Source organism: Onychostoma macrolepis, chromosome 05 (genome assembly GCF_012432095.1).
Source record: "Onychostoma macrolepis isolate SWU-2019 chromosome 05, ASM1243209v1, whole genome shotgun sequence".
NCBI classification, from domain to species: Eukaryota; Metazoa; Chordata; class Actinopteri; order Cypriniformes; family Cyprinidae; genus Onychostoma; species Onychostoma macrolepis.
In genome coordinates this window covers 17,012,727-17,024,911 of record NC_081159.1, presented here as the reverse complement: position 1 = coordinate 17,024,911, position 12,185 = coordinate 17,012,727, and the positions used below count along the sequence as shown (strand labels likewise).

Sequence of the window (12,185 nt, the reverse complement as noted above, 5' to 3'; positions counted from 1 at the left end):
GTAATCTCACAATTTACCAAAGCAGTCATTTAGTAGGCTAACAGATGAAGCCTTGCATTTTGGTAACAAATGTAACGGTAGTGTAAGGAAACAGTAATTATATAGCCTAACAACAAAAATACATTTAAAAAAATATATATTTACTTTTAATATGCACTCTGTACTAATGGATAAACCTGTTAAACCTTTTAGGCATTTAAAGTGTTTAAGTTTTTAATTCAATGGCTATTTAAGTCATCTAGTTCGCAAAAGACAAGCAAATACGAACTTCATCGCGGGGCTTGAATTTAGTCATTGCCCATGGCTTGCTCAAGATCTATTATAGACCTTCAATCCCATTGGACGAAGCTTGGCTGAGCAGATGCTGTTACACTTTGAGGCAGAGATGGCAAATGTTAAAAGCATGATCCACACTGCGAAATTGCCGGTTCCAACTCCTCAGTTATTCTTGTTTAGAAAGTATACTTGTATAAGTGCTTGCTTTCTGTCACTTTTACACTGAACAAAAGCATCCAAATAACACACCGATTATTTCATTTAAAAAAGGTTGTTATGGAGTATTGTTTATTTGTACTCGCGTTTGTCATTTGATATAGGCTACATTATGAAAGTTTGAAATAACATTTATAATAATGTACTAATTGTTTACAGTCATTTAAAAACAGCAATATATACAAATATACCAAACAAAAGTTACTGTTTATATTTCGAACCAGAGAAAAAAAATATATAAAGGGGATTTGAATTATATTTTTTTGTTTTAAATGGTAGCTTTGATATCATATGAATAAGCAGGTTTTCCTGTTTAATTTAAATTGAGAAAACATCCAAACAAGCTTTTCATCATGTTAAAAAAACTTTGTACTTTATTATGCACTTCTGTTGGATACAGTAGCCTATACACATTGTAGCACGCACACAATCACACACACACACACATTTTTCATGTATTTCTATAAAAATAACAAAACATCACCCAGTTTAAAATGATTTAAATAATTAAATAATAATAAAAAAAATTCAAGAATTAAAAAAAATATGTTTAGGTATTGATGTAAATAATACAGCAAGCTTTAACGATTTATTTCTCTTTTGGGTCACACTGATCGAACATTACTTGTAATTGCTCAATCGCTGTGTTGATTTAGAATAATAAAATCAATGTTTTGTAAGGTATTTTTGTTAAGTTTAGACTGATAGTATATAAGATTTTATATTTTAAATCGATAAAAAGATCGACCCATAAACATGTAAAAACAAATATATAGTCTCACATTTCCTAAAACGACAGACATGAAATGTTTCTGTTAAAGATTCTACAAAAAGATGCATAGAGCACGTCTCAATTTAGTCAAACTGAACATCCTTCCACTACAGACCGCCTTGCTCACGTAAAAGGATAAACTATGTTAACACACACTGGTTACTTGCTATGCTGCTGTTGCACTACAACATGATTAACATGATTTTTATTTGTCAAACTTTCAGTTATTAAAACGAACACGCATAAAACACACCACCTTCCCCAGTGTTGGCGAATTAGGAATTTTATCGGACTTCCTCACTCTTTCTGCCCCCATGTGGCCCTCACCGGACGCTCACGTGTGCCACGAAGTTCTCAGGAGCCCAAGAGGACACGAGAGAGCTGAGAAAAATATAATGAGTAGGACAGCACACATTGTTTGTAACGTGTAAAAGAATCTTTAAACATCGAAACTAAAGTAAACCGTACTAGCTTGTATTTGTCAAATACGGAACCTTATTTAATATTCTCCCAGTCTCCTTAGTAAAATGTCTTATATTTTTCAAATATGAAAACTTATTTAATATTCTCTCAGCCTTTAGCAAAATTACGTATCACAAATACGCTAATGGATACCTTAAGAAAACAAATGAACTTTATTTGTAAAGTTCTTAGTAAAATGTATTTCATTGATCAGGAGTGGAAGAGGTCCTTGTAAGCAGGTGGAGAGGAGGTGCTGTCTCCTGTACTCGCTTCCTCCTTTTCTTCTTCCTCTGAGACACTGCGATTCCTGCAACGAAACCCGCAAATGCATAATTAATCCACTTTGGTCAGCCCTTGGCGTAAATAATAACATAAAGGTGCCTGGCTGACTTTACTTGTCTACGTTATTGGAGTGTTATTTAAGCGTAATGAATCAGTCTACATGAGACCGGTTAGTGTTGTAACACAATTTTCTTTTGTTTACGTCTGTAACTGTTTTTCGAGTCTCAAACTTTTGATATAATATTCACATATTAGGCTAATCTGCTTCTTATTAAAGCAGTTTAGAAACCTGCAATTTATCCCAAGGAACAGTCGTAGCGCCAATAAAAAACACTGACATTTTAAATGTTGTGCATAATAAATTTATTGTGGGTATTACATTTACGTGTTTAAAATACGTCACCTCCATAAAAACAACCCAGTCCCAGTCATTGATTAACCTCCCACATCGAGAAACATCGAATAAATCTTCTTATAAAGCATGTGAAGTTATACAATCTTACCTCAAAACAAGCTTATGATCTTAAATCCTTCTTATTTTTTTTTTTACATAGTTTAAGAACCTTCACTGTTACCTCAGGCGGGCGGTGCTCATTAAATTCAGTGTTACAACATGTCCTGATCTGCTCTGTGAACTTCTAAATCTAAATTCAAAAATTGTCTTGAACAATACTGAGTTACATTTGAATTATTACAATGAATGATTCAGTAATACTTTAAGACAAGTTTAGGCACTGCACATACGATTTCCTTGAGGTTTATGCCCATTTAAAAACAGACGTTACAGCTCAAAACTGATGTAAATTATCAGTTACAGTAATTAAGTTCTCTTATTTAGTCTTTAAAGTTGTTTTCTTTGCAATATTATCTTTAATAAACCCATCATTTAACCAAAAAGTTAGTCATTTTTTTTAATCAGCTCAAGCTGATATTAATGCTGTTCCTAGACCCAATGCTTGTGATCATGGTGTCTAAATTAATGTAATGCACATTATTATCAGTATTACAATAATTACCTGTTTTCCCTTTGCTCTGCTGTAGCGTCTTCATGTTCACCAGAATTAAAACCAGGGTTTTCCACTGGATGCATGTTGTAATACTGTGGCGGCGTGTTCACTGTGACTGCTAATGGCTGGTGATTTGAATGCAAACCATTAACAGGACCCAGACTTTGGTCTGGTACTACAGAGGTGTACGGGGGTGGGATGTACTGGACCACCGTGGCCCTGTGTAAAGTAATGGGCTGGTTGAATCTAGTGAAGATGAACGATGGTCCTGAAAGTGGCGGCAGAGGGTCCGTTTCAGGTGTTCTCTCTCCATCATTCTGCTTGCAGATCAGGCAGGACAGCATTCGGAACTTGCAGATGCTTATCAGCACAAATGTACCTCCTACTGATAGCAGAATGGGCCCCAGAAGCTGTGTCCAATCATAGCTGTGGCTGGAATTGTATTTTGTCCACCCCATAGCCGTGAATGTCATGCCAACCAGGCCCAAGAAGAGCCCGGAGAACAGGAGCATGGCACCAGCTTTGTCCCCATCTGACACCCGAGTGTTTGAAGAGCTCGGTGCTTGGCCGGGCATCAAAGAGACAACATTCACAGGGACATCACCGGGATTCTGGTTGCTGTTTGTGATGGTACTACAAACACCAGCAGGTAGTACATCACTTGGCCCAGCAAGAGGATTTGTCCCTTGATTCCTACTTTCCGATGTGCTCTTCCAAAGATCTAGAATGCCGTAATGTCTCATCTGGCCAGAACTGCACTGTTTTTGTATAGTGGCTTAAGAATTTAGACACTTGTCTGACAAAGGTCCACTCATCTATGCCTGAAGGATCTTTTAAGAACATTGTTTATCTATTTTGGACATTGGCTCAGAATCTTAGTTAACAGGTAACAGATCATTGCTCTTATGCTGTAGTCTTGAACACTCAGTCATCATATTGGTGCGAGCACTGAAATGTGAAATCTGTCGCATGACAGAGCACATGCAGAAAACTGGCAAGGAATAGTTCACTCAAAAATGAAAATTGTCATAATTTACTCCACTTTATGTCATTCTGAAGAATATCTCAACTGTTGTCCATACAATAAAAGTCAGAGGGATTCAAAACAACATTCTTAGATTGAACCAAAAAAATAAATAAAAATTGGACAGTTTTCAAAATCTGTTCTTTTGTGTTCCACAGAAGTAAATGATCACAGAATTTTCACTTTCAGGTGAACTATCCTATTAATGTATCACCAAAATCAAAAGAGCAAAGTGTATAGCTTGAAACATTTTTTTTTAAATATATATACTGTATATGCACAGTGAAAATTTCTTCATTTTGGCACACAACTTGAGCCTTTTTATGCACAAGGGAACCATGTGGTAAAATTGCAATATAATTTCCCTAAATGAGCTAATACAGAGAGAGAAACAGGGAGATAAAAAGCTTTGTTTCTGACAATATCAAAACAATTCTGCATCACTTTAACTTTCAAAGCCCTGTCTGGAGTCCAAATGTATTTGATTAGCAAAACAATGTTTCACCCAGAGCACTGCATAACCTAGCAAATTTCAACTAGAGTCCAGTTCTCCAAAAACACTGTCATTTAACTTTGATGACACGCTTATCTGACAGTAAACATTTTATTGTGGTACTAAGGTAATGTCTCCACTATTGGGAAATTACATAAGAATTATATGCATTATATGTAATTATATTATTATATGTAAGTGCTGGGCAACAATTAATCGCATCCAAAATAAAAGTTTTTGTTTATATAATATGTGTGTATGTACTGCATGCACACATGCATGTATATATTTTGAAAATATTTATATGTATATATTTATATTCATATAATTTATATTATATATAAACATAACATTTGTCTTATATGTATACATTATATACACATAATAAATATACACAGTACACACACATGTATTATGTACACAAACACGTTTATTTTGGATGTGATTATTTTGGAATCGTTGCCCAGTACTATATATATATATATATATATATATATATATATATATGTGTATATGTATATGTACACTCATGGCCAAAAATATCGGCACCCTTGGTAAATATGTTCAAAGAAGGCTGTGAAAATTAATCTGAATTGTTAATCCTGTTGATCTTTTATTTAAAAAATTCACAAAAATCCATTGGATAATAAGATTTTAAAATGGGGGGAAATATCATCATAAAATAAACGTTTTTCTCAAATACACGTTGGACACAATTATTGGCACCCCTAGAAATTCTTATGAGTAAAATATCTCTGAAGTATATTCCCATTCATATTCACAATTTTGAGCACTCCAGGGTGATTATGAACATGAAATTATCCATGGCTTCCTGTTTCACAGAAATAGAAATAGGAGGGAAAACAAAGCCCAAATTCCCTTAATCATCCATCACAATGAGAAAAACCAAAGAATATATTTCTGATGTGCAGCAAAAGATAATTGAGCTTCACAAATTAGTGAAGTGGCTTTAAGAAAAGAGCTAGAGCAGTGAAAATTCCCATTTCCACCATCAGGGCAATAATTAAGAATTTCCAATCAACATAAAATGTTACAAAACTGCCTGGAAGAGGACGTGTGTCTATATCGTCCTAATGCACGATGAGAAGGAGAGTTTGAGTGGCTAAACACTCTCCAAGGACCACAACTGGAGAACTGCAGAAAATAGTTGAGTCTTGGGGTCAGAAAACCTTTAAAAAAAAACAGCACCTACATCACCACATGTCGTTTGGGAGGGTTTCAAGAACAAAAACATCCAAAAACAAACTCCAGCATATTCAGTTATCATGGCTTCTATGGTCAGATGAAACTAAAAAATGAGCTTTTTAGCAGCAAACACTCAAGATGGGTTTGGTGAACACAGGGATAAAAAGTACCCCATGTGTACAATGAAATATACTGCTGTATTTTTGATGTTGTGGGCCTATATTTCTGCTGGAGGTAAATAAGTGATTGACTCTGTTAGAAATCTTATAATGGACCATGTTTGGATCTTCCAACCGTACAATAATCCAAACACAAACCTCAAAAACAACACAAAAATGGGTCACTGAGCACAAAACCAAGCTTCTGCTGGCCATTCCAGTCCTCTGACCTGAACCCTATAGAAGATGAGTGGGTGAACTGAAGAGAAGAAGCACCAACATGGAGCTGGGAATCTAAAGGGTCTGGAGTGATTCTGGATGAAGGAATGGTCTCTGATCTCTTGTCAGGTGTTCTCTAACCTCATCAGGCATTATAGGAGAAAACTCAGAGCTGTTAAACTGGCAAATGGAGGTTTCAAAAAGTATTGAATAAAAGGGTGTCCTTAATTGTGTCCAATGTGTATTAGAGAAATACATTTATTTCATAATGATATTTTCCCCCATTTTAAATTCTTATTATCCAATGAAAGGTTAGATTTTTGTGAATTTTTTAAATAAAAGATCAAAAGGATTAACAATATAGATTAATTTTCACAGCCTTCTTTGATCATATTTACCAGGGTGCCGATATTTTTGGCCATGACTGTATGTATCTATCCTCCTCTCTCAACGTCCAATAACAACTGACAGAATCATGACATTTATTCGTCACGGTTGAACACGTTTTATTGCAGACCCTGTAATGTTTTTCACAGTCCATTGTTTACCTGTTGTTGTGGAACAGTATAATATTGCAGGTGAATGTTATCCAGATTTGTAAACTGGGACTGGACAATGAAGAGTACAGTATAATTTAAATCACAGGAGATTAAAAAAATATGATATTTTTGATAGGATTGCAAGTATCGTGCTATATTCCTCTAACTCTTCATGAAGGTCAAGCAGTATGTCAGAACCGTCCCGTGCTAAAGACTTTGTTTTAATTCTTTTCCCAAAAGCTTGAGGAGACACCTGAGAGACATTTAGGAAGAGAATAGATTCCAGCACAAGAATGTTTAAAATCAGACCAGATTTTGGGCCTGACACACTCTTTCAATTAAGCTGAGTCCAAATATTTATGAGGAGAACATTTCCTCTTTCTCTCTCTCTCTTTGTGATCATGATGTGTAGTATGCATGTGAATAACAAATGTGTGTGCTGGTAAGTGTGTGTGCAGGATAGGTCTGCTTAAATGATATCTGCTCAGTTATGGTCAGCGTGAAAGCATTACCAGCAAGTCTTTGTTTGAATCACCCCCCTATTGATTCTCTTTAGCTGCTAGTCAGTTGAATTCGATGGTATGACAAAACAAAAGTAGAGAATTTCTTCATATGACCCTGCACTGGATTAATTATTAGTGGAGACTACATTGTCTCAGTATTGTACAAACATTAACAAACCACGGCAACTTATTGCTTCATTCGGCTCTAAATGATTAGCCATCAAATTAAATCTTTTAATATTTGCAACTGTGGTTCACTGTTGATTCCTCTCTTGTCCTAATTTACCCCATCTCCCCTCTTCCTTCCAACGGTTCATATGCAGCACAATATCCTGACCGCACACTATTGCATGAGTATCCACGTCCTCCAATGGGAAAAGCCTGCCTGCAGTCACAAAAAGGGCCTTAATGGGTTTCCATTGCACACTCTCTCTATTCCTCTCTCTCCCACTCTCTTTGACCACCCACTTCATTTCAATGAGGCAGCACGTTGCTTCATGACATAGTCACGTACATCCTCCACAACCAATCAGCCTAGAGCTACTGCACCCATCTGTTTTCACCAGCCATATTTTCTTCTGCACTTCTCCACTGCTTAATTCATTAATTTGTTCATTAAAAGTTATTACGTGAATCTGGTCAGTGGTAAAAACCTTTTATTTATCAAATTTTTATTATTATATTATGTATTATATTTAGCTGCCAAAAACATTCTGACATTCTAATTTGGTTCGCAAGAAATATATATCACCAGGGGCTCGAGCCCCTGCCCCTTTGAGGTACGACGGTAAAGTGCCCTTGCGGTCCGGTGCCCCCGGTCTGCGATTTCTGCCGAGGGTAGGGGTGTTCGATATGACGATTTTTGATCGTGGACTATAAAAATGTCTCCACGATCTGCTTTTTTGAAGAAATATCCTAGTATCGTGCTACAGCACACATTCTATCAGCTGCAGTTCTGGCGCCGCCGTCTCTATACTGTACAACGCCACATACATTCACATCAGTGTTAACTCAGCGGTAGAGTTACTCTCACGGGACACTGCACATATTCGCAATCACAAAAGTACATTATTTGCATCTGCTTCAAAGACTTACTGGTTAAAGTTACGTTTCACTCGTGTGCTGTTCTGAGGAGCACCTTTTCTGAGCACATACACCCAAAGCGCGTGCTCTAAAAAGCCCATCAAACAGTGCCTGATTACTGAACTAAGTTATGTTTTGTGCTAATACTGTCAAAGCACACAAGGTTTATGTATAGACTCAGTTGGTTATGTCTAAAATGAAAGTAAACAGCTGAGAGAAAGGGATGCGTGCAGGTCTTAAAGGGACAGTAAACATGCTGCCGACTGTAATTAAAGGGATAGTTCACCCTAAAATTAAATTTCTGTCATTATTTATTCACTCACATGTTGTCCCAAACCTGTATTAATTTCTTTCTTGTGCTGAACACAAAAGAAGATATTTTGAAGAATGTGGGTAACCAAACAGTTGCTGGTCCACATTGACTTTAACAGTAGGGAAAAAATACTATGGAAGTCACTGTAGACCAGCAACTGTTTGGTTTTCCACCTTCTTCAAAATAGCATTTATGTTTAGCAGAAGAAGGAAACTCATTCAGGTTTAAAAAAAACTTGAGTGAGTAAATGAAGATATACAAATAAAACACTAGCCTATTTTAATTTTGGGGTGAATTATTCCTTTAATGTTAATAAAACACCAAACACAAAGAGAAAAAATCACTCACTACTCTTGACTGAAAAACTTTAATACAGTTACTTTAATAGGAATCAATCTATATAATGTTTTATTTTTATATTTGTTCATTCAATTTCTTGAATGCTCCTGCTAAATACACCTAAAGCCTACCTGAAAATAAAACACGGTTTATTTTATTTGTTTATTATGTGTATTTGTAATGTGTATCTTTGCTCTCATTTTTTAATAACAAAGATAAAATAATGACAACGATTTTTATCTTCACCCACTTTGGTCTAAATATCTGCCATACTTTTTTATATTTTGTTACCTTGAAAGGCTTTTTCTTTATCATAGGGAAATTAGTTTGGCTGTAATGCTCAAACAACTTGCAAAATAGAAAAACCAACATGACAAAGAATCGTGATAAAATCGTCAATCGTGATATTTAAAAAAAAAAAAAATCTTGATTTTCTTTTTTTTTTTGGCCACATCGCCCACTAGCCGAGGGGGACCAAACGCATACATTACACTAAATGCAAATAGCATATTTTCTTAGAGATAGATACCATTTACACTAAGAGCAAATAGTGATGGATTCTATTTACACTATGTTAAAATAAGATTTTCTGCTATTTATATACTACTTATTGCAAATAGTGGCAATTATCTGCACCTCAGTATTGTAGTACATTATAAAACAGTTCGCAATAATAACGTATTGAGTGTAAATTATAGTTTTAATTCAAATTATTAAATGGATGCCACCTTATTGGGACAATAAAGCCCTCCCTACACCTACCATAACCGTAGCCGATACTTTATTTTTAACTTTTGATTATTTCCTTCATTTTTATTGAAAATAAATGCCTTTCCGATGAGATATGAGTTTTGAAAAGGCAGAAAAAAAAGTTCGGCAAGAGGCGGGTTCGAACTCGAGTCGATTGCGTCAAAAAGAACGCACCGTACCATCTACGCCACAGAAACTGATGTTGAATGAGCATCTTTTTTCAATCTTGACTATCCCAGTCACACATTGGTGGGTGGAGTTAGTGTAAATAGCCTTTGCCAACAAGGAGGCCTATTTGCACTTGGTGTAAATAGACACTCCGAACTTTTAAATGGTAGTGTATATTTGAATCAACTGGTGAAAACATAAATGTCCTTAGAATGTCTGACAAACCCCAGAGTTTCAGATTTAAAGAATTTGACATCAAATCTTACCTACACATCAATCTTAATTATGTAAATTAATAAATTATTTTACCTAAATGTATTATTTTATCTGCCAGCTCACTCTAAGATAAAGAAGTTAATCACAATGTACTTAAACACATGTGAAGCAAGAAGCAACACTGCAACAATATTACAGTAGTATTATTTAAACTGAACTGAGCTGGACGATGACATCACTGAATTCAATAATGAAATGCCTTTAACTGAAAATTGAGTGTTTAATCTTGTCATTTTACATTATTGACACTATTTTCCTATTCTGATATTGGAAAGTTGCTTTGACACAATCTGTATTGTTAAAAGCGCTATATAAATAAAGGTGACTTGGATTGACTTGATTAGTATTAACACTGAAGTCCTCTGAAGTGATTTTCACTATAGTTGAGAATTGAGATGTAAATGGAACCAGTTGTATTTGTATGAAACAAAAGTGTTCAGTTACAGTATGACATACAGAGTTGCCACGAACAACACTGAATATTAGGAAAGATCAGCCCACTGAATGCTGATATTGACCAATTGGAAGTATCAAGTATTCCAGAACATCATGCAATAACTCACACTGACAGCACATATAACTTCATCGGTACGTGACTAAAAATGATTATCTGCAATACAGAACACAAAGCCTTGACATTTTTGGTGTGATCTGGTGCAGGCAATGTTACCTTATCTTTGCCTGGCAGATGGTATAGACTCTGTGGGACTGCTCCATGGGTGTTAAGATGTCGCCATCCTCCATCATGGCCCCCGACCTTGTGACAAATTGCCCATGACGTGGCTCTGCTCGCCAGGCACGGAAGCCTGTTCTCTCTCGCATCTCTCATTTCCTTCAACCTGCCTTTCTCCTGTCCTCCCATTGTTCCATCCTTCCACTGCTCTGAGCTCTCATCTACAGTTTCTCTTTGGCTCAGTATGGAGGAACAGTTTTAGGTGCCCGTTCACCAATCTGCTTTCAAACCAGAGAGCAGAGAGGCATAGACAGGGAAGGAGGGAGAGAGACACAAGGAGAGAAACAAATGCTGCTGCTGAGTAACTGAGGGGAACCAATCACAACAATCAAAGTAAAAATCCAGGCAGAAGATGGACTTTTGTATCTGCCAGCCTGTAAACAGAATCAGTGAAATTTCCTATCCAAACACTCTGCTTTGTGACATGATTCTGGCCATTTTATTAGCCTTTCAATTTGTTAGCACCACTTCAAACATCCTCACAAGTCTCTTGTCTGTACACTTTATTTATGAAGACATTAAAAAATGGATGAGAGACATCTGACTGCATCAAATGATCTATCTATCCATCCCACACTAGCTTTGAAAATCTCAATCTCAAACATGGTATTTTAAAGATTTGATACATCTCACCTTGTCAAATTTGTTGAACTTGTCAAATCCAGTTATTATTACATCCTCAAAAGCACTCTCTTTATTAATCTGGATTTTGGTTCCAAATGAATTTATAATTCAGCCAATCATAACTTTTACAAGACTGAGAAAGTGCTTTCCATTTTTGTGTACAATAATATACATCAAACATTGCAAACACGTTTATTCAGTTTTATCTTTAGTTTATTTATCTAAATGTGGTCATTTGACTAACCAGAAAACGCTGTGCATTTTTTTCTTAATTATCATACCATTTTTACAAAGAGGAAATGGAGATTTTGTCAGAGTTAACCCTCTTTTGGTTACAAATATGTCCCCAAAATATGGTTAAATAGGTACACAAACACATGTTTACTTAGCTATTTACATGGGAACAAATCATAAACCTCTATAATTTGAACACAGTCAATTATAAAAACCACAGACTAACCCCAAGTCACTTCCATTTTGCTTTTTAGAAAATAAAACTCACCATTCTTACTTTATGGATCAAACAGAGGGCTTTGTCAGAGTCACACTAGCAGTTTGTTGAACGCTGACCAACAGGTTCACAGCAGAACAGAAAAACATTTGAGCAACAGAGGACCTAACGTAGCAGAGAAAATGTACTGTGACTGCAGCATTACCTCACTTTTGGGGACAATACTGTGCCCCAACTATAGCTAAGCAAACACACACATACAAACCATGTCCAGATTCATCTCCAAAAGGA

At 35.9% G+C, this 12,185-nt stretch overlaps 1 protein-coding gene across 1 annotated transcript; it reads right to left on the bottom strand.

Annotated features, from left to right (window-relative positions):
- Positions 1-721: 721 nt before the first annotated feature.
- tmem174 (transmembrane protein 174) lies at positions 722-4,241 on the bottom strand. The gene is made up of 2 exons (XM_058776645.1): positions 3,025-4,241; positions 722-2,033 (listed from the first exon to the last, which is right to left on the bottom strand). Exons 1-2 carry the CDS (start codon positions 3,756-3,758, stop codon positions 1,937-1,939), a joined length of 831 nt encoding a protein of 276 aa, XP_058632628.1. The 5' UTR covers positions 3,759-4,241; the 3' UTR covers positions 722-1,936.
- Between the last annotated feature and the right edge of the window lie 7,944 nt (positions 4,242-12,185).

Bases quoted from the DNA above. Each gene is read 5' to 3' on its own strand.
- tmem174 (XM_058776645.1), bottom strand. From the start codon at position 3,758: ATGAGACATTACGGCATTCTAGATCTTTGGAAGAGCACATCGGAAAGT. The intron at 2,034-3,024 runs GTAATTATTGTA...GTTTCGTTGCAG, and splicing joins GCAGAGCAAAGGGAAAACAG to GAATCGCAGTGTCTCAGAGG.